This window comes from Macaca fascicularis, chromosome 4 (genome assembly GCF_037993035.2).
Source record: "Macaca fascicularis isolate 582-1 chromosome 4, T2T-MFA8v1.1".
Lineage (NCBI taxonomy): Eukaryota > Metazoa > Chordata > Mammalia > Primates > Cercopithecidae > Macaca > Macaca fascicularis.
This window is the reverse complement of record NC_088378.1, coordinates 104805999-104825731: the sequence shown is the minus strand read 5'-3', so window position 1 is coordinate 104825731 and position 19733 is coordinate 104805999. Positions and strand designations below refer to the sequence as shown.

Sequence of the window (19733 nt, the reverse complement as noted above, 5' to 3'; positions counted from 1 at the left end):
CATGGCTGGGGAGGTCTCAGGAAACTCCCAGTCATGGCAGAAGGGAGAAGGGGAAGCAAGCACATCTTCACATGGCAGCAGGAGAGAGCGACTGTGAAGGGGGAAGTGCACTTTAAACAACCTAATCTCAGCCGGACGCGGTGGCCCACCCTGTAATCCCAGCACTTTGGGAGGCCGAGATGGGCGGATCACGAGGTCAGGAGATCGAGACCATCCTGGCTAACACGGGGAAACCCCGTCTCTACTAAAAAAAATACAAAAAAACTAGCCGGGCGAGGCAGCGGGCGCTTGTAGTCCCAGCTACTCAGGAGGCTGAGGCAGGAGAATGGCATAAATGCGGGAGGCAGAGCTTGCAGTGAGCTGAGATCCAGCCACTGCACTCCAGCCCGGGCAACAGAGCGAGACTCCGTCTCAAAAAATAAAATAAAATAAACAACCCAATCTCGTGAGAATTCACTCACAAGACAGCACTAGGGGGATGGTGCTAAACCATTAGAAACCACCCTCATGACCCAATCACCTCCCAGCAGGTTCCTCCCCCAACATTGGAGATTACAATTTAACATGAGATTTGGTTGGGGACACAGAGTCAAGCCATATCAGTGTACTAGCATCTAGTCTTGAAAGGAATCAGTTTTGTTGATTTTTATTTCAAACTTTTAGACAAAACAGAGAACACATTGTAAGATCTTTAAAATAATTGTTTCGTGCTTTAAAGAAGAAAAGCTGGTGAATGCTAACAGGCAAGATTAGACCTTTGTGTAGTTTTCTAAACCTATGGTGCTGCTTTTAAGACAGGATAATTGTTGTCTCAAAGGAAGAATTTGAATGTTGAAGGCCTTTATGACAAGCTTGCCAAATGTCTAGGAGAGAAGAAGATTACACCGAATTCTGGAATGAGTTCTCAACTACAGATCAAATGAGTTTACTGAAGAGTTCAGAAGATTAAAAACCATGTGACTGTATGATAGGATTTATAATATTCAATTCCACAGACTTTAGTTTATTGCCAGAGTGTTTGGAGGAGAGAGGTGCTTATTTTATTTCAAGTATAGATTTAGAACTTAAACTCAGCTATAGGTCTGACATACAGTGTTCATTAAATCCTGGGAACATAGTATTTTTAAAAAGTGGTTTATTAACTTTTTAAATATAACAAAATACCCAATTTGTTAGAAAAATTAGGAAAAATCTATGCAGAAGACAAAGTATTTACTTTGGTGGCATGATCTCGGCTCACTGCACCCTCTGCCTCCCAGATTCAAGCAATTCTCTAGCCTCAGCCTCCCGAGCAGCTGGGACTACAGGTGCCCACCACCACACCCAGCTAATTTTTGTATTTTTAGTAGAGACAGGGTTTTACCATGTTGGCCAGGATGGTCTCGATGTCTTGACCTCGTGATCCGCCCGCCTCAGTCTCCCAAAGTGCTGGGATTACAGGTGTGAGCCACCGCACCTGGCCAGTAGTCACTATTTTAAAAGTATCAGCAGAGCACTTGTTATCTCTTAGGATGTCCCAGGGAGCTATTTGTATTTTATTACAATTTACAAATAGCTTAAGAGATGTTCCCCCTTAATTGTGGACGTTTTTAAATCAAAACATTGTTGTTTTTCATTTATTTGTCTTTTCCAACACTGGACCCTTTGTGACATGCACCCTACTTCATAGCAAGAAGGAAGGCAAGAAGAGAACAAGAGATGGGTTGGTAGGACCTATAATTTTTCTAATTGTTATTGGAGTTAGTGTATTCCTCACTGCAGTGGCCAGTATGTGAGGATCCTGAAGCATGTGTTAGAATATCTTATGACAATGTGAAATGTATTTTTTAAAAAATTTTAATTTTGTCTCCTTATCAAACAGTAATTAAATACTATGTAATATCCCTCAAATAAGTGAATATTTTATGTAATTTAAACATTATGTTTGAGCAATTAGTCTTTGGGAAAGTTGGAGGGCGACTTTATTCTAGTCAGTGTGATTGCAAAGAACAAAGGAATAGGAATTACCAGGAGGCATGAATTTTTTTATTTTTTTAATAACAGCATACTTTATAAGAAAATGTCCTTCCCTTTGGGGGTTTAAGATGTTTCTGAAATCAAACATAGTGTTGTTATTTAGGGGAGTGTCAGTGAAGACTTTAAAAATCTTGAATTGAAAGGAAATTGAATTGAAAGGAATCTAAGTCTCTGATGGCCTGAAGCAATTCAAATAATTAAAGTGTTTTAACGAGTCCTTCTACTTGATTATTTGTTCTGAAGCCAAATTTGTATATTCTCACTTTCTTATGAAACGTTTGCACCAAAAGGACAACTTGTTTACTAAAAAAATTTCCTACAACTAGCTAAGTGTGTGTGTTTGTGTGTGTGTGTGTGTGTGTGTGTGTAAGAGGACAACGTTTTGTCCCCTGAGATATTTTATCTCCTACGGAAAAAAGATTTCTAATAATGGGAAATTTACTAACAGTAGTTTTATTAAACTAACATTATTAAATTATCTTTGTGAATCAGTGTTTCATGGAAAGTCATATATATCACTCCAATTTAGCTCCCCATATTCAATAGCAAATTTTTGTGTCTTTAGGAAAGACTTATTTGAAATTTATACACATGCAATATGCATATAATGAAACTGTTCTTATTCAGAGTGCTTGTCATTGAGCAGTGACTAACCTGGTTAACAGAGTTAGCCACATGTATTTTTGTAAAGTATTTGTCCAATTTCTTGTTAAAAACCAGAGCTGATCTTACCCATGCAAAGGAAAAAGCTCCCAAAGTCTCCCAAATAACTTCTGCCATCTTGTCCTAAACGAATATTCTTCACTAGAGGGAAACTATTACATAGAGATCTCTTGGATTTATTTCAATACATAAAGATTACAACTGAACAGTTTTTCAGTATGAGAGGGCTAAGCATCTCCCGCGGGAAGGAAATAGCACTAACATCTGAGGAAACAGGTTCAGAGGAGAGACGGATGAAGCAGACAAGGAGAATTTATTACCATCACTAGCTCTGCATTAAGTACTGTATTTCCAGTGTCTTAGGGAATCCTTACAACTCTCTTGAAAAGTAGAAATTATCTTCATTTTATAATGAGGTAAATGATACTTGGAAATGTCAAGTAACTTACCCAAGCTGACACAAGCAGAGAAGACAGAATTGAAACACAGGAACTGATCCCTAAACCTTTGTTCTGCCAGACTACAGGTGTGAAAGACAAGCTTCTAGTTTACAATTCGACTAAGATTAGTCTTCTTCAAACATCATACATAGAACAGTGTTTGATTTTGCCATGGCAATGAATGGCACTGTGCTGACTCCAGACAGCAAGATGGTATAGGATAGCATAGGATGGCAGTGAGGAACTTAGTGCTTCTCCTCACTAGCCTGTCCTAGAACAATTTTCTTGATGTTTCCTTGTCTCCGTTTTTTCTGTAAATTTGAAATAATAGCACCTACCCCACCTGCTTTTTCCCACAGTGGCTACAAGGGCCCAATGCCATGGATGTGAAAGAAATTTCTTCTAAATGTAAAGCTCTATCTAAATGTAAGTTAGTTCCACTGTTATTATTCTGAACACCCATTCACACTGTAGATAGAAGAGATTGTCTTCAATCAGTAATTAGACCAACACTTCTTTTCTCTCTTTACAGTTTTCCAAAAATCTAGTTAACAGAAATTTGAATGTCTATCAATGAATTGCGTAAATAAATGATCCCTTTGCATATGGCACGCTTATTCTAGTTACATAAATCCACTCATGAAGAGATACAAAAGTTATTTGCAATTAGGTAACAATAACAACCAGGTCTAAAGAGTCAGTGATGCTTCTTCTTCTGAGATTTGTAGCCTCTTCCTTGCTTGTGGGGCTTGTTCCTTTACCTTCTGAGCTGTTGCGTTTTATTAGTTGTGATGTTCTCTAAGTCTCAACTGTCCTTCCTCACACTCCAATAAAAGCTTGTCTTTTTAAAAAGCCTTCCAGTTATCTGAGTAGCATAAGCAACAGAAAGTAATAGACTTATGTTATGATAATGAGACTTGGAAAGTCTCAAGACTTGGAATGCCTTCATTTATTTCAAAGTATTCTGGTTTCTAGTTTCTTTAGAAAAGAGAGGAAAGCAGCTGGAAATGAGGCGAAGCAAGAGAGAAAGTAGGAGAATTTAACTAATGAACCATTAAAGGAAGTAGGTATTAGCCCACCCATTTGACATTACTTCTCATTCATCATTGCTGGAAAAAGTGTTTATTAAAAACCACATTAATTTTAAAATGTGTTATTATTTCTTTCTGTTACAGGCAAGGCTTTTTATTTTCTTTCATTTTTTTTTCTTCTGGTATTGTTTTTATGCATTGTTTCATTATTGCAGTATGAGAATTGAGCAGTGGGCTCCATTTGTCACTTTTGTGTGCATAGCAATTTAGGTTGAAAGCAGAAATTCAAAAAAGTGTGTAACATGGGGCAGCAGCTCCATCTACTGTTTCCGTTGGAAAAGCTGTAGTCAAAGAATGACTATAGCTCTTTGAAGGATGTCAGGGGAGTGGAAATTTTTCGATGTTTGAAGTTTATTATAAATCCATATGATTTTTTAAAAATTATTTTGAGGCTTTTGTTGCATTTATGCTTACCTTGAAATTTAAATATAAATGCTATTTCATCAGCAGTCATTTTCAATGTCAACTTGATGCTCTTTTGAGGTGAAAATCCATACCTACTTCATTGATCTCTGAAATGCCCTTCTGTTGTACAATACCAATAAAACTCTGCAGTATTAATTTTGTAGGAGCTTACTCCAATAAAATGTATGCTGCTTTTCTAAAACAAGTCTGATTTAAAACATGTACATTCTTGTTTCTATTTTAATTTTAACTTCAGTGTAGAACTTCTTCTACCTTTAAAGCATGAATCATTACACAGTCCTGAAAGTTACAATTAAACTAATTGTAAATTAAATTAATCAGTTTGCACAGTTAAAAGAGTAAATTTAGGGTGTAAAATTTAATTCATTTACTAAACACTTATGGGCTATTGACCATGTATTAATCACTATTACAAACATTGAATATACAGTGGTTAAAAACACAAAACAACAACAAACTACAGATAAGGTCTCTACCTTTCTTTATAACTTACTCTCTGTGGTAAGGCAGTACACCAATGGTTAATAAGCAGTTAAATAAATAGACAAAACAATTTCGGTTTAGAGTAAAGTGCTATGGGGGAAACAAACTGGGTAATGTGATAATGATTTGGAAGGAGGAAATGTTCTCATTACCATCTCATTGAGGTGGTCCAGGGAGGTGTCTCTGAGCAGAAGACATTCCTTGAGAAGGAGCTGGCCATGTGAGGGCCAGAGCAAGAACTTTCTAAACAGAAATATCAGGACTTGCAAAGGGCTTCAGGTGGGGAAAAGCTTGATGTATTCAATAAACAATAAAGGAGCTGAGAAAAGAATAGTGCCAGAAAAGATTTGGGAGCTGAATGGCTTCATCACATGGGGCCTTCTTAGAATAGAAGAGAAGGGTTGGCAGGGAGGGCAGCTGGAGAGATACAAGTAGCCATGAAATAACCAGTTATATCTCCCTTTTGTAAGTGTGTTGTGTGTGTGTGTGTGTGTGTGTGTCTGCAGTGGTTTTATTTTTTTATGTGATGAAATTACTGTTCCTACTGATTCAAATAAATTATTGAAGGTAATATTATTTTTAGCCCATTATCTTTAGTCTTTGAGTAGATAGGAAATAGGCTTGTTTGCTGAGAGAAAACAAGAAAATTGACAAAGGTATGATTGTAGCCCATTTAATTTCAGTCTTGACTGAATCCACTGGATATCACATTGGTCATTAGAGATGGAGAATTTCATCACATCTAAGTCTTTTCTTTTTCCCCACAGCAAAATCTGATGTTTCCTTTCTGTTAGGCTATAGGTTAAGCCAGTTGAACAGTTGTGGCAATGAAAATACATGCCCTCAAAACACCATAGGACTAAGTGCCTTCCAGCACTTGTGCCCCGTTATCCATCACTATTCTCAACTTGAGTATCTTCCGTCTCCAACTTTATTTACTATGTACTGAAAACTGAAAGTGCAAAATTATTATTTCCAGTATATAGCAAGATCCACCTCTAAAACAATTTAGTGTCCCGAAACACATTTTTGGACTGCTGAATAAAGCAGATGACAGAAACTGTGTCAAACATTTGATTACTTGTTAAAATACCCTCAAAATACCTTGAATGTGACTACATGCATTTTGAAGCTCATCATGTATCAATAGGAATCCAATTCAAATTCTTAACATCCCTTCTAGAAGCTTTGAACTGATCAGGGCTTTGTCATGTTTCTCAGTTTTCCTTTCAGCAAGAGAACCACAATCTCTTCTGTCTATTAAATGACTAAAGTCTGTGCAATGTAATATCTTCAGAGAAAATGAACCTAACAGTTTGAGTCAATGGGAATAGGAATTTCATTTCTTAAAAAAAAGTAAGATGACACTTTCTCAGATTTAAAAATATAGACACATAAGACCTATAAAATGGAGACATGGCTAATCATGTTTATTGCCACTTGTCCCTCATGGGGGTAATGGTCCCAGACAAAACAGCTGTTCCCAACATTGCTAAAATTCCAGTGTCACCTTGTGTGACCACAGAATACGTAGACATGCATGTGAGGCAGCTGGGGGTATCAGGTTGAGATTTTAAAAACTAGCTCTCAAGTTTTATTTTCTAATTATTTCTCTTTTCCTCTCCCTATGGACAGTAGCAGGACATTATTACTCACTTTCTGAGTTCCTATGTTTTTTACTAATAGTGGTAACATACATTATGGTTGAAAAGAATATTATATTTGTACAGTCACTGACTGCCTGTTTCATCTTGTGTTATGTTCTTGAAACCCACTATTAAGACATCTGGACTGACATGTGTTATTTACAGCAATGGTGAGACAGAATATTTGAAATCCTTGATCTGTGGTCACCAAACTTGTAATTAGTTGTGATAGTGCCTGGATTAAACATCATTTCTTTGTGTCGGGTAAACATTAAGATTTGAGAAGTCAAAGGCCAATCAGATTTATTAGAACCTTAATTTGCAGAAAGGGAGATTTGTCTCCTAAATAATCTTATAGTTTGCATTTGATGACATGGTTTCCAAGAGGATCTCCATACTGTATTTAATTTTACTGCTGTATAACTTTGCAAGGTAGGCAAGAAGAGATTTTTTTCATTCAATAAGAAAATTCTAGGTCCTGACGAATAAGGGGCTCAGCTCAATTTGTGCAGTCGGTTTTCTCTGCAGATCAGTAACTATAGCTTAGTATGATCAGAGGAAAGACTGAAGGAAATTATGTAACCAGAGAAGCAACAAGTTTTCAGCATTGTCTATGGGACCTAAAACATGGAAGAAAAGTTGGCAGAAAATAAGATTTGAAGAGTCTTCAGCTATGTCTGTAATGAATTCATGAAAAAGTAAAAATACCCAAAGCAAATATGGCAAAATTGTTAATATTTGACAACACAGGATTGTGGACTCATTGGAATTTATATTATTTTTGGTACTTTTCAGCATGCTTAGAATAGTTCAAATTCATTTTAAGAAACAGGAAAAACATTCTATGGAATTAGTAACAGTGCATATCACTGATTACTTCTTCACTGGCTGATATCATCAGTATCTTCTCCTTTGACTGAAATCCTTTGTGGAATGGGGCCACGTGTTTTAAAACTAAAATTATTAACTATTTTTTTAGAACGTTCGTGAGCACACTCTCTATAACCATGGGGTTCAGTTGAGCCAAGAATTGTCATTTGTAGATTTATCATTAGTACAACCTAGAGATAAGGGAGAAATCTTAACATCACACATTTGAGTTGAAAGTGAAGACCACAATCGCCCAATTATTCCAGAGCTGTCCAGAATGTCCCCAGCTATTTGAGTTGCACACTCGCTCTTGGCCTCTATGTAACTTGGCAGTGTATAAGCCAGTGCCACCAGCCTGGTTATCTTAAGTCCCAGCAGTGTGCCTTGGAACTTGCATTTTCTCAACTCAGGAAGAGGTGTCATTCTACCAACACTTTTGAAGAGAATGAATGTTATCACCTAATTACAGTAAATGGAAACTCAAAGCATTCATAGGTGCAGACTGCCTGTGGGGTCCATGTAAGCCAACTTTCCTCCAGATTTTGGTGGCATATTGAAAAATTCCTGAGGTCAGACAAGGGGATGGAGGCACAGTTGTTCCTAAGGTATGATTTTTGTTGGTGGTGATCTTTTGAGGACACCACTGGATACAAATAATTTGTTTCACACATTCCCCTCCTTGCTAGTTTTCGTGCCCCTGTGGCTTTTATCACCTTGTACTGGGTCATTGATGTTGCATCTGTGGGTGGCAAGGCACTCTAAAGATTCCTGCTGCTCCTTATATTGCAGGACACTGACAAATAATAGTTTTCCTTTTTTAGGACATACTGAGGAAAGATGAGTATGAAACATTTTATGGATGGATAAGCAGAATGGCAGCATTAGGGGAGGAATCATTTTTTTTTTCTAACTATCATGCCATAGAAATCAGTCAAAATGTCCCACTCTATCAATAAGGCAGTGGGCTTTATACCAATTAGGTTGATATCTGGGGAAATAAGCACCTTTAAAGATATTTTTTTCTGCCTTGGGAAGCAAAGTGTTAAAAAGCGTGCAAGCTTCCTAGCATAATTTAGAAAATCTGCTTTTATGAAATGGGTTAATTATACCCATTGAATGCGTTCACTGTCACAGTCTCATCCTCCCACTTCTGTTCCAAAATGACAAGTGAAACCAGGGACTGTGCAATTTTGGAAAACAATCAGATCACATATTGAGTATTTTGCTTATTCATACAACCATAAACGGCCTATGCTTGAGTTCCCTCAATTACACAGCTCAGTATGCAGGCCAGAAGCAGACAAGCCCAGCTCAAGTGAGCACTTTCCTGGAATACACGAGGGAATGAGTTTGAAAAATGTCCAAAGTGGCAGATGTGAAAAATTCTCATTCAAGATCGAGCTGCCTTTGCTGCAATCCTTCACCTGTTAATCGCACTGCCTCTGAACTTGTGAACCAGGGATGCTAGCGATATCTGAGACTGAGACACTTAGGAGCTATAGATCTTTCAAGGTATGGTGCCAGTATATGCCAAGGTGGGGGAAAAACTAGTGATACAAGACAAGATCATGGATCACAGCACTGCTCAGAATTTTCAGACATTCACCAAGAATAAGCATGTCACTGCCAGCTTCCAACTAAACTGTTATTATCTTTTGTAGGGGAAATTCCCAAAAGATGTCCTTGATGAATGCTTAAACCATTGTACTGTATCACTTAAATTCTTCAGACTACTGCAATGCTAATACACAATCTCTCTTCCACAACAGAATACAATGGCACTATTGTAGTCTTAAGTGAAGGATATTTCATTTTGCCTGAGTGTGACAACTTTCCCACAACTGTTCTCCACTGCAATTTCATGCTCATTGGAGTTTCTGTGCACCAAAATCATCCCCAAGCAATATACTCTCTTAATTCACTGGTATTTTTCCACCTCCTTTGTTTATATTTATTTTTTCTTTTCTTCCACCATCTTATAAGTGCTAAGGTTCCTTAGCCTTCATTTGGCGTTATTGAAACCTCAAAAGTTATTTAAGATGTTGGTTGAGATTGCTGACTTCCTTCCTTTTCCTTCTCAGCCTAACGCTGCTCGTTTCTTTCTCCTGCTCTTGTTCTAATAGAAGCCCTCCATGATTTTGAACTTCCCTGTGTCTCCGTGTTGTTCCTCTCTTTTATCCTTATCCTCCTCCCATTCTGGTCACTTTCCTCTTGACTCTACTTGTCATCCAAGTCTTTTTTTTTTTTTTTGAGATGGAGTCTTTCTCTGTCTTTCAGGCTGAAGTGCAGTGGTGTGATATCAGCTAACTGCAACCTCCGCCTCCCAAGTTCAAGCAATTCTCCTGCCTCAGCCTCCAGAGTAGCTGGGACTACAGGCACACGCTACCATGCCCTGCTAATTTTTTGTATTTTAGTAGAGACAGGGTTTCACCATGTTGCCCAGGCTGGCCTCAAACTCCTGAGCTCAAGCAATCTGCCTGTCTCGGCCTCCCAAAGTGCTAGCATTGCAGGTGTGAGCCACTGTGCCCGGCCCTTTCAAAAGGCATATCTATACCAAGTCTCAGACCCTTCTTTGCTTGGCCCTTAGTGATTATGTATCTCATTAATCCTGTGGTCTTTCACCACACAATGCCCTGCTCGATTTTTTAAAAACCAGCTTTAAGATGATTGGTATTTTATCTTCCCATCATCCTTCTCACTGTGAGGTGGTTTAAAGGAAAGAGTTAAAAGATCAAGGCCGTGGGGTCAGACAGACCTGAGTTGAAACCTAGCTCTTGTCTACTATTTATATGATCTTGAGTCCGATATTTAGTCTTTTGTTATGTGTAAAATAAGGAAACACCACCTCACTGGATTGCTGTAAGAGCTAAATGCAATAATGCATGTACCTGCCACACAGTTGTCACTTTCAAATGGTAACTATTGTTATCTATTAATATTTTTGTTATCATTTTCCTCATTTAATCATTATTTGCCATATTCTCATCGTTTCTGTCTTTCTTTCCCAGGATTTAGGACCTACCGTTTCCAAGGCAAAAGGGTTATTTTTTCTCTTTTATTATCACCTGCACGTAAATTTTTCTTCTATCTGCTTTGCTCCCCTCCTTCCTGTTTTCCTCTGTTAAAGTATTTATAGAGAAACTTCATCCATCTAAGAATGTTGGCCTAAATATATTCATATACATATTCATCATCTGGAAAAACTCATTAGATTCTATTTTCAATGTGAACAAACGCACTTGAAAACATCTCTTTTAAATTGAGAGCATTCAAGTTGCATAACTGTATTCTTTTGTGTTGACCAATGAATGAAACAGATCCTTCAGATTAGCACTGAAACATGAATTTTCCCTGAGCTTATTTCCATTTGAGTCCCCACCACTTACAATCCAAATTAACCTGAAGACTTGGCTCACAAGTCATTTCTCAAAGCCTCTTTCCAGAAAGTTAAAGCCCCTTTCCAGAAAGTTAAAGCCCCTTTCCAGAAAGTTAAAGCCCTCAGCCTAATGGTGGTGGAGGCAGAGACGTAGTCTGCAGAGTCCCCGGCCACCCTTTCCTCCTTGGTGCTATCTTCTTCTGTCCTTAGCCCGCAAGGGCCATCCCTTTATTCTTCTCCTTTTCTGTCCTACCCACCTTGCTCTTGGGAAAAATGTAATGAACAATTCACATGAATCTATTAGAATGGAATGATTTTGGATTTGGTTCAACCATTCGTGTGGTTTGGGGAAAAATCTCTTGGTTTTCCCATCTGTTAAATGGAAAATATAATAGTACCCACTTCAGTTGGTTATTATAAGAATCAAATAAGATAATGCATTTTACAGTCACATTACCCTACCACCCAAGAAAATATAAGTGAAAATACTTTTAGAGTTATCCAGAGTTGTGAAAACATGAACCATTAGTATTATATCTCCTAGGAACATTTGTATTTGATCTGGCAATAAAACTTAACACCAAAAAAAAAAAATAATAATAAGACTTGCTTTAGGACATTTTGGGCATAGCCTGGAGAGTAGGCAAGATATTTGAAGGAAAAAGACCTCCTCCCAGGAACCTTTGCATTCTACCTATATCTGGCCCGCCCATGTTCCCTAGGGTGACCCAGTTAAACCCAAGTATGTGAGCTTGAGGTCTTTATATTGAAATATAAAAATAGTATAAATACTCACTGAATCTGCTCTTGGCTTTAGGAATCACATTTTGTAGTTCAAGAGTTTCTACTAACTGTTGTGTTTTGTTTTTTGGTGTTTTGTTTTTCTTTTTGGTAGGGAGGAGGTGTTGGCATCCCTTTAATCACTCAAAATTCATAGCAGAAGCATTCTCAGAAAAAAAAAATCCATTACAATTATAACTGCTTAATTTATGTAATTAAACCCCACACTGAAAAAAAAGTTTCCTTTTGAGCAAATATTAAGACAGAGAAGGATGGGTAGTTTTTTTAAAAAAAGAAATTGAGTTCTCAAATATTTTCTATCTGAAAAACGTTATTGGTTTTTTGCCAGAGTTACTTTATAACTTTATATGTTGTAATTCTGGTCCAAAAATCCATCAATGAGCTCTTTTCTACTTAACTGGAGCTCACTATAGCTATGCTTTCAATTAAGTAGCCACATTCTTAGGTTAATCTAAATCTTTTGATATTGTCTTCTATAAATTTGGAAGCAGCAGCCCTTTGCTCTGTTTGATACCATATCTAACTAAAAGGAAAACCAACAAGCAAAAACTTGGCTTTCTCCACAGACTTTTTCTTATAAAAGCAATGATTCTACCGAATTCAACAAACATTTGGTGCTGGTGATGGGGGAGAGATACTGCAGACTGTACTGTAATGAGGTTAAAAGGCTCATGCCTGTAATCCCAGCACTTTGGGATGCCGAGGCGGGTGGATCACGAGGTCAGGAGATCGAGACCATCCTGGTTAACACAGTGAAACGCCGTCTCTAAACTCTAAACCCTGTCTCTAAACGTTTTCTAAACTAAAAATACAAAAAAATTAGCCAGGTGTGGCGGTGGGCGCCTGTAGTCCCAGCTACTGGGGAGGCTGAGGCAGGAGAATGGCGTGAACCCAGGAGGTGGAGCTTGCAGTGAGCCAAGATGGTGCCACTGCACTCCAACCTGGGCAACAGAGCAAGACTCTGTCTCAAAAAAAAAAAAAAAAAAAAAAAAAAAAAGAAAGGATGAAAACTCCTTGCCCTCACAAAGTTTTTGTTGCAACTGGGAATAGAAACATGTACATAAGCCACTATACTCAATGTAAATGTGCTTTACTAAGTTATGTATAATGTGTTATAGACGGAAACATAAATGAGAGAAAAACTCATTTGACATTACCTTTTCCAACCATTATTATTGCTTCATCTCACCATTCCTGTGTCTGAATTTAGGCTTCCTAATGACTGCTTTTTTTTTTTTTTTTCTTGAATACAAAGGGAAAAATAATTACTGATCTCTACTTTTTTACAAGCCATTAGAACACTGGAAAGGTTTCTTGAAAATTAGTCCAAAGGACTTTCCAACAAGCATTCTATCTGTTCTTACAGAAAAGCTATTTTTTAGCACTTTTGAAGAGCGTTGGTTAGTACAACTTCCTTCACAGAGGTTTTTGGTATTTCAAAGATTGTTCTTGAATTTAATTGAAAACCCACAGGGCCAAAAGCAGTTGTATGTAACCTGAAAATATGTATTTTTGAATCCTGAAAAATGCTTCCAATAGGAGACTGAAGAGCTATGGTGCATAAGTGGCATCCAGATGGCTCAGGGAGACTCAGTCAACAGAGATGAAGAGGTACAGGGTACTTTCAGAGATAAGGGAGAAAGGAAAAGAGTTCAGGATTGAGGATCAGAAAGTGAGCAGGGGATTTGACTAAGGAGCCACAGAGACCCTGATTCACAGTGTGCAGGCTGTGCTGAAGCCAGATCAGAAGGCTCAAGCTCTGACTTGAACAGACAGCTTATGGCAAAGAACAATGAGGGAAAAAAAGGCAAAAATATTGCTCTTTAAGCTGAGCATACCTGGTGAATTGGCTAAAAAGTGAAAATGCAGCTAAGACTAGGACTAAGGATTATGGTTTTTAACAGAGAACTCTTCCCAACTTCTAAACTTTGGGAATGTGCAGCCAAAACTGAAATCTACTAAGGGAATGATAATGCAAATAGCTCATCATTTTTACACTATGCGTCTGACAAGTCCGGTGGCAGACATCATGGTATTTCTGTTTTCCACCTCCAGCAAGATTTAAGCCAAAAACTATTTAAAAGCTGCTAGAACTATTGCTGAGAGTATATACTTCCCAAATTGAATATAGCTTTAATTCACTTTATCACACCTGCTGTAGTTCTTTGCAGTAAGAAACGACATCAGGATCTCTATCCACACCCGGTTTATAGGCCTCTCAGATAATTATGAATCAGTACAGTTGGGTTCTGAACAGTTGTTTCTCCCTGGAGTTCATTAGCATTTTTTAGCTGCTCTGTAATTGTATACTCACCACATTAATCCAGATGTCCTATATCTCCCAATCCCATACAAATAGAGTAAAGCAAATCTCCATAAAAGATAGACATTGTATAGCCATGACTTGTGTCCAACTATGTTGCGGGTCACTATTATAAGCAAGATATTGGGACATTTTTCCTTTCCATAAATCTTTAACCACTTTTCCTAGTAGAGCTCCTAAGAGCATTAGCCAAGGCTGACATACCCTCTGCAGTTGGCCTCTCTTCACCACTGGGCCTGGGTCATCTGAGTGTCTTTTGATGGGTCCTTGTAAATGCAAACCTTAGGGAAAGGATTCTGTCAACTGCCCTAGAGCATCTACAACACCATGTGATGCCGAGAGATCTGTCACTTACCACAAGTCTTTAACTTCTTTCTTGGAGTTAACAGTCTGCAAGATAGACAACTCTTGCTAAACTTGGAAACAACTCCTTGAATCTTCTCCAGCCATGTTTCCTACCAGAATAGAAGATAGAAAAATAGCACATTTCTTGGAATGTGGCTGGTAGGATAGCCACCAATTCTGAAACCCCAAGGTTGTTTTCCAATTGTAAACAGAGTTGCTTTTGCCATTTAAATGCATAGAGCTTATTTATGACCACTATTTTTGACAGCTTTAGAGCAACCAAGTGAGACACTGCCTCACTGTCTATAGTCGGAGTAGAGGGGGACTTCCAGAAGACTCTAATTGGTGCCTCTTTCCAGTCTCTGAAGAGTTCCTTTGGACCACTAGGAGAGTTTGTATAAAGTATTGCCTGCAGGGTAGACTGTTGGCTGTAAATTTCTGTGACATTAAACTTGGAATTCATGGTACCCAAACTCTCCCAGTGACTAAAAAAGTGAGAAAGAAAGTGTCATCATAAATGCTCATGATGAGATTAAGTGGTAGAACCTAAAACTGCCAATCAAACCCATTTTGAGTACTACTTTGGAGATATGACATTTTGTGACAAAAACAGAACATATGAAAATGTAGAAGTAATTGTTATGGGTTTATTAATCTTGTGGATATTTGAATGATAATGTTCAACCTTTTCTGTAGCCTCATTGCTCTTGGAATTGTTTTTAGTGAGTCGTGCCCTTGCCTTTGTTTTTAGAGGGAGCAGCTGTACTGAGCCACGCATGTTCTCCCACTCCACCCCCAGTGGTAAGCTCAGCAGCAGCCAGATCAGGATCCTGAATGAGAAGTATATACTTTGCTTATGAAATACAGCTATCCTCTGTTTGCAGATGACCAGTCTGTAAAGGATCATATCCCATTTCATCCAATTTTTTACCAATCATTATCGTTCTATTGTTTTTACTGTTCTCATTTACACTGCTACCTGTTTTATGCTATGCAAACCCTACCACACATTTGCTTTCCTGCTTCTTTTCCTTACTGCCTCCCAGAACCTTTTGGGAGACTTCACACTTCTTGTATCTCAGACCACCTGCTCTCCCACCCTCTACAAACAAATATAGGATACATTTGAATACAGTCACAGACTAGGAGAAATGTTTTGTAGTATTCAGGGACAATCTCCCTAACATGGGTTAAGACACTGTATGAACACAGATGGGAGATACAAGGAGACGATAAAGGGGCCTCTCTCAACTACACGGTAGGGCTACAGTGAAAGGTAATGTGCTTACTTTCTCACCTCCTGCACCAAGCACAGTGCAGGAGTGTGGTACTTGGCAGAAGTGCTATGTACAAGTTTTGTTGATTTTTTTTCAATTTCAGTAAACAGAACATAGAAGAGTGATCACCCAGTGTTCTCTAGGGTACACACATCATCATGATAAGAAAATTACTGCAACAGTGATTTTTTGCCTAGTTTGCCTTTAAGTTAAGACAGTAGAGTAGACAAGAGCTGGCTTTGGGCCCAACGCTGATGTTAAGTGTTAGCCCTACCACTTGCCAGCGGTGTGACCTTGGACCAGTTAAACATTTCCAACCCTCATTTTCTTTATCTTTGAATCAGAGAGAATGATGGGACATTCCTCATGTGTCCTAGTAAGGACTAAATTAGTTAACTCCTGCTGTAATGCCTGGCACATAATAAGCACTATATAAATGTTTGCTATTGGTCAGGCCCACTGGCTCACGCCTGTAATCCCAGCACTTTGGGAGGCCAAGGCAGGTGGATCACTTGAGGTCAGGAGTTCGAGACCAGCCTGGCCAACATGGTGAAACCCTACCTCTACTAAAAATGCAAAAATTAGCCAGGCATGGTAGCACATGCCTGTAGTCTCAGCTACTTGGGAGACTAAGGCACGAGAATCCCTTGAACCTGGGAGGCAGAGGTTGCAGTGAGCTGAGATCGTGTCACTGCACTCCAACCTGGGTGACAGAGTGAGACTCTGTCTCAAAAAAAAAAAAACAACAAAAAAGTTTGCTATTATTATTTCACTGATTCTGCTACTCTATTTGGGAGACTGTATTATTAATTGTTATGCTATATTTAAGAGCTGTAATAATTAAGACTCTCTCTTTTAACTAGATTGAATATGTATGAAGTTAAATTTACCTACTCCATCACTGTTCTTTGATCGAATCAACCTTGTCATCAACACACATTCACCGAATGCCTACTATACATATACTCCTAAGCCACCTGTTAATGCTACTACATATCGTGTCTAAAATTCCTCCTTGCCTCATTATATATTTGCAGAAGGATCAATATGTATGGAACCTCATGTCTCCTGACTTTCAAGAATAAGATCTTAACTTGCATGTTCTCGGCTAGATACTTTGTGTAACAACCCCCACCCCCAACTCAATGATTGCTTTCTTCATTACTTCCTCTAACTGACCTAGAATTCTTTACACAATGCTGGCTGATGAAAAGTTTCATGAAAAATATATAATGCCATAAGAATTCTCTTCTTACAATAGCTCCGTTATTGTTTCAGCAAGGTAACAGCATCGTTTGTCTTTCCAATCATAGGCAACACCATTACTCCTGAGGCCCATTATTTTCTCAAGAATTATACCAACCTGCTTCTAAGTATCCATCACCTCATTCTTGTGCCCTTTATGTTTAGTGGCACAATGCAAAGGTTTCATATTAGAAGAGATCTTCAGTCACAAGCTGCTCATAAGAAACACCTGATGTAAATGTTAACCAACATTAATCTTTTCTGTATACCTAAGGTGTTACCTGTATCAGTGAGCGCAGCTAACGATTGCTTCTTAAAATTTGTCTCCACTTTTCAAAGCTTTCATTCCCTTTGAAAAATAATAATCTTTGTATAATGGCGCTGTTTGATTTTGGCTAATCATCTTCCTTCTAGGTCTTATCTTCTAAGGTAACATGTTAAAAACTTGGTCTCTATAATATTTTCTCTCCTCCTAGCTTTTGAGGTCTGGATGAAATATGCAATCTCTTTTCTGAGACAGTTGAACCTATTTGACTTGAATTACTTAATCTAAAATAATGCTAACCTTTGTGGTTTTTATGGCTCTCACCCCAAAATGTAATCCCTGAAAAACCTGGAAAAGTCTTCTCTTCCTTTCTTCCTAGAAGCCTTAGAGACAGCCAAATGTCTTTGCTTCTTTCCTATCCACTCCAAGCCCAGCATAGTGCTTACTGAATTATTTCCAGGTCAACTGAAAACTATCAATATTTAAATTTCTTAAGTCTGAGATTTTATAGCAGACATCTTTTTTCTGGCCCAGAAGTCCATGTGCATCCCATTTTCATACAACTAATTTAAAAAAGTAAAGCAATAGAAAAACATTTTCCCCATATTTACTAAGTTAATAGCATGTGGGAACACACAGTCCTATAGTACATTGATCAAAATCCTGTGAGAAGTGCCAAAAATAAACTGAAGAGCTATAACCTCTTCTCTGGGAGGGTCTTATGGGTATAATTCCTTTTAATAAAGAATATGCTGATGGCTGACCTTCTGGTAAAATGTTACATGCTCCCACTTAGGACCTCTTTTTGGATTCATGCAGGATTTAACCTAGAAATATCTTAGGAGCCTGATGATAAGTTAATGCCCATGTATTTCTCTATTAATCAGAATATTTGACTAAATAGATACTTCCTTTTTCTTCACTATATGATTTCAAGAGTTCTTAGATATATTATTTAAATATGCATTGTTTTGGTAAATGTGTATATATTTGTCTTTGATTTGTTTATAATACAGGGACCTCCTGGAATACAAGGAATACACCAGACTCTTGGTGGATATTATAACAAGGATAACAAGGTATGGCTTATTTTTTCCCATAATTTATAATACATAGAAATTTTATGTGATTGTATTTTTGAAAAAAAGTATTAATTCCTAACTTCTCAGACTTTTATACATGATCACATGCATTTAAACATCTTTCCATGCTGAAAGCTATGTTTTCAAAAATAAAAAAGTATTTTGCTCAGTATCTTACAGATCTAGGATTTTATCCTAGTAAGTGTTTTAAAAATTTTGTTCAAAGTTTGTTAATGCAAAACATGGTGTTCTGCCATTGATAATATCATAGATCTAGCCTCTGGCAGAAAGAAATTATTTGATACTTCGAAGCTCTGGGTAGCACAACAGGTGACAGACTTCTTATCAAAACCAATAGGTGCGGCACCAAAATCTCAAGCAAATATTTGCATACTACAGTTCAAGAATGAGAGTCCCCACCTTTCAGGGGGAACTACGTTTAATTTCCCCAAGGTTTTATTAAATCACATTTGGGATAGGTAGAATGCTGACGTGGAAGCTCCCAAATGGCAAAAGCAAGAGAGTTTTGTTCCAGATTCTACAAGGAGCACAACAGAGTGGCAGCCAAGAGAAGATCTAGGTGAGATCATTGATTGAGTCATCATTCAATGACAAATATTTGCGGTCTGATCACTTTGTGTGAGGCATTCTGTCCACTAATTAGGATACCTTGTATACATAATGGTTCATCATTGATTTCTTGCACCACAGGAAGAATTGGAGACACTTCCCTTTATGTCTTTCTTTCCTATGTTCTTACTTTCCCTTCCTGTAATTTTTTCTGAGTTTTTACTCCTCTATGTTTAGAAATCCCAAAGAGACACTATATGCCAAAAAAATTTGTTAAATGGCTAGCTAAGTATAAAATCCAGTTTCTCTTTCATCAGAACAAGGTCAACATAAAGACTTAGATAATTTATGGTTGACAAATTTAAAATCAAATGTGAAAAGTTTTTTATACCTTATAAATTTGATAGTGATGCTATTTTAAATTCCTTCATTTATTTAGGTTTTCCAGGGAGTATTATATTAGGAGGAATGTTTGGGATATATTTCATGTTTCTTTATTAGACATTTCTTTAATAGAACTGTACTAGCTTTTTCAAAATATTAAGGCTTAGCACAAGTGGAAAAAAGAATGCTGAAGCATGTTTAAATTTAATCAATTTAATGACACCTATAATGACACCTGCTGTTATAAAATAGGATTTATCATAAATGCTTCAAAATAATGAGAATAAGTTGGCTCTGATGACACAGTGTCAGCTAGAAAAACTTAAAGAACACACTGTATTACTATCGCCCTTGGTATAAAATATACCGAGTTGCTACTCAGCTACTTAAATATTTGCTATCCCTTGCAAAACTTTTAAAGCTCTCATCT

General features: G+C 37.7%; 1 protein-coding gene across 4 annotated transcripts in view; it reads left to right on the top strand.

Moving 5' to 3' along the window:
• The window catches only part of COL19A1 (collagen type XIX alpha 1 chain), a 329196-nt gene that overhangs the window by 219621 nt on the left and 89842 nt on the right, over window positions 1-19733 (top strand). For all 4 annotated transcript variants that reach the window (XM_065543865.2, XM_005552609.5, XM_065543866.2 and 1 more), the window contains exon 17: window positions 18284-18346. In XM_065543865.2, coding sequence (XP_065399937.1) covers window positions 18284-18346 — 63 coding nt within the window. The remainder of the gene's footprint in view (window positions 1-18283; window positions 18347-19733) is intronic.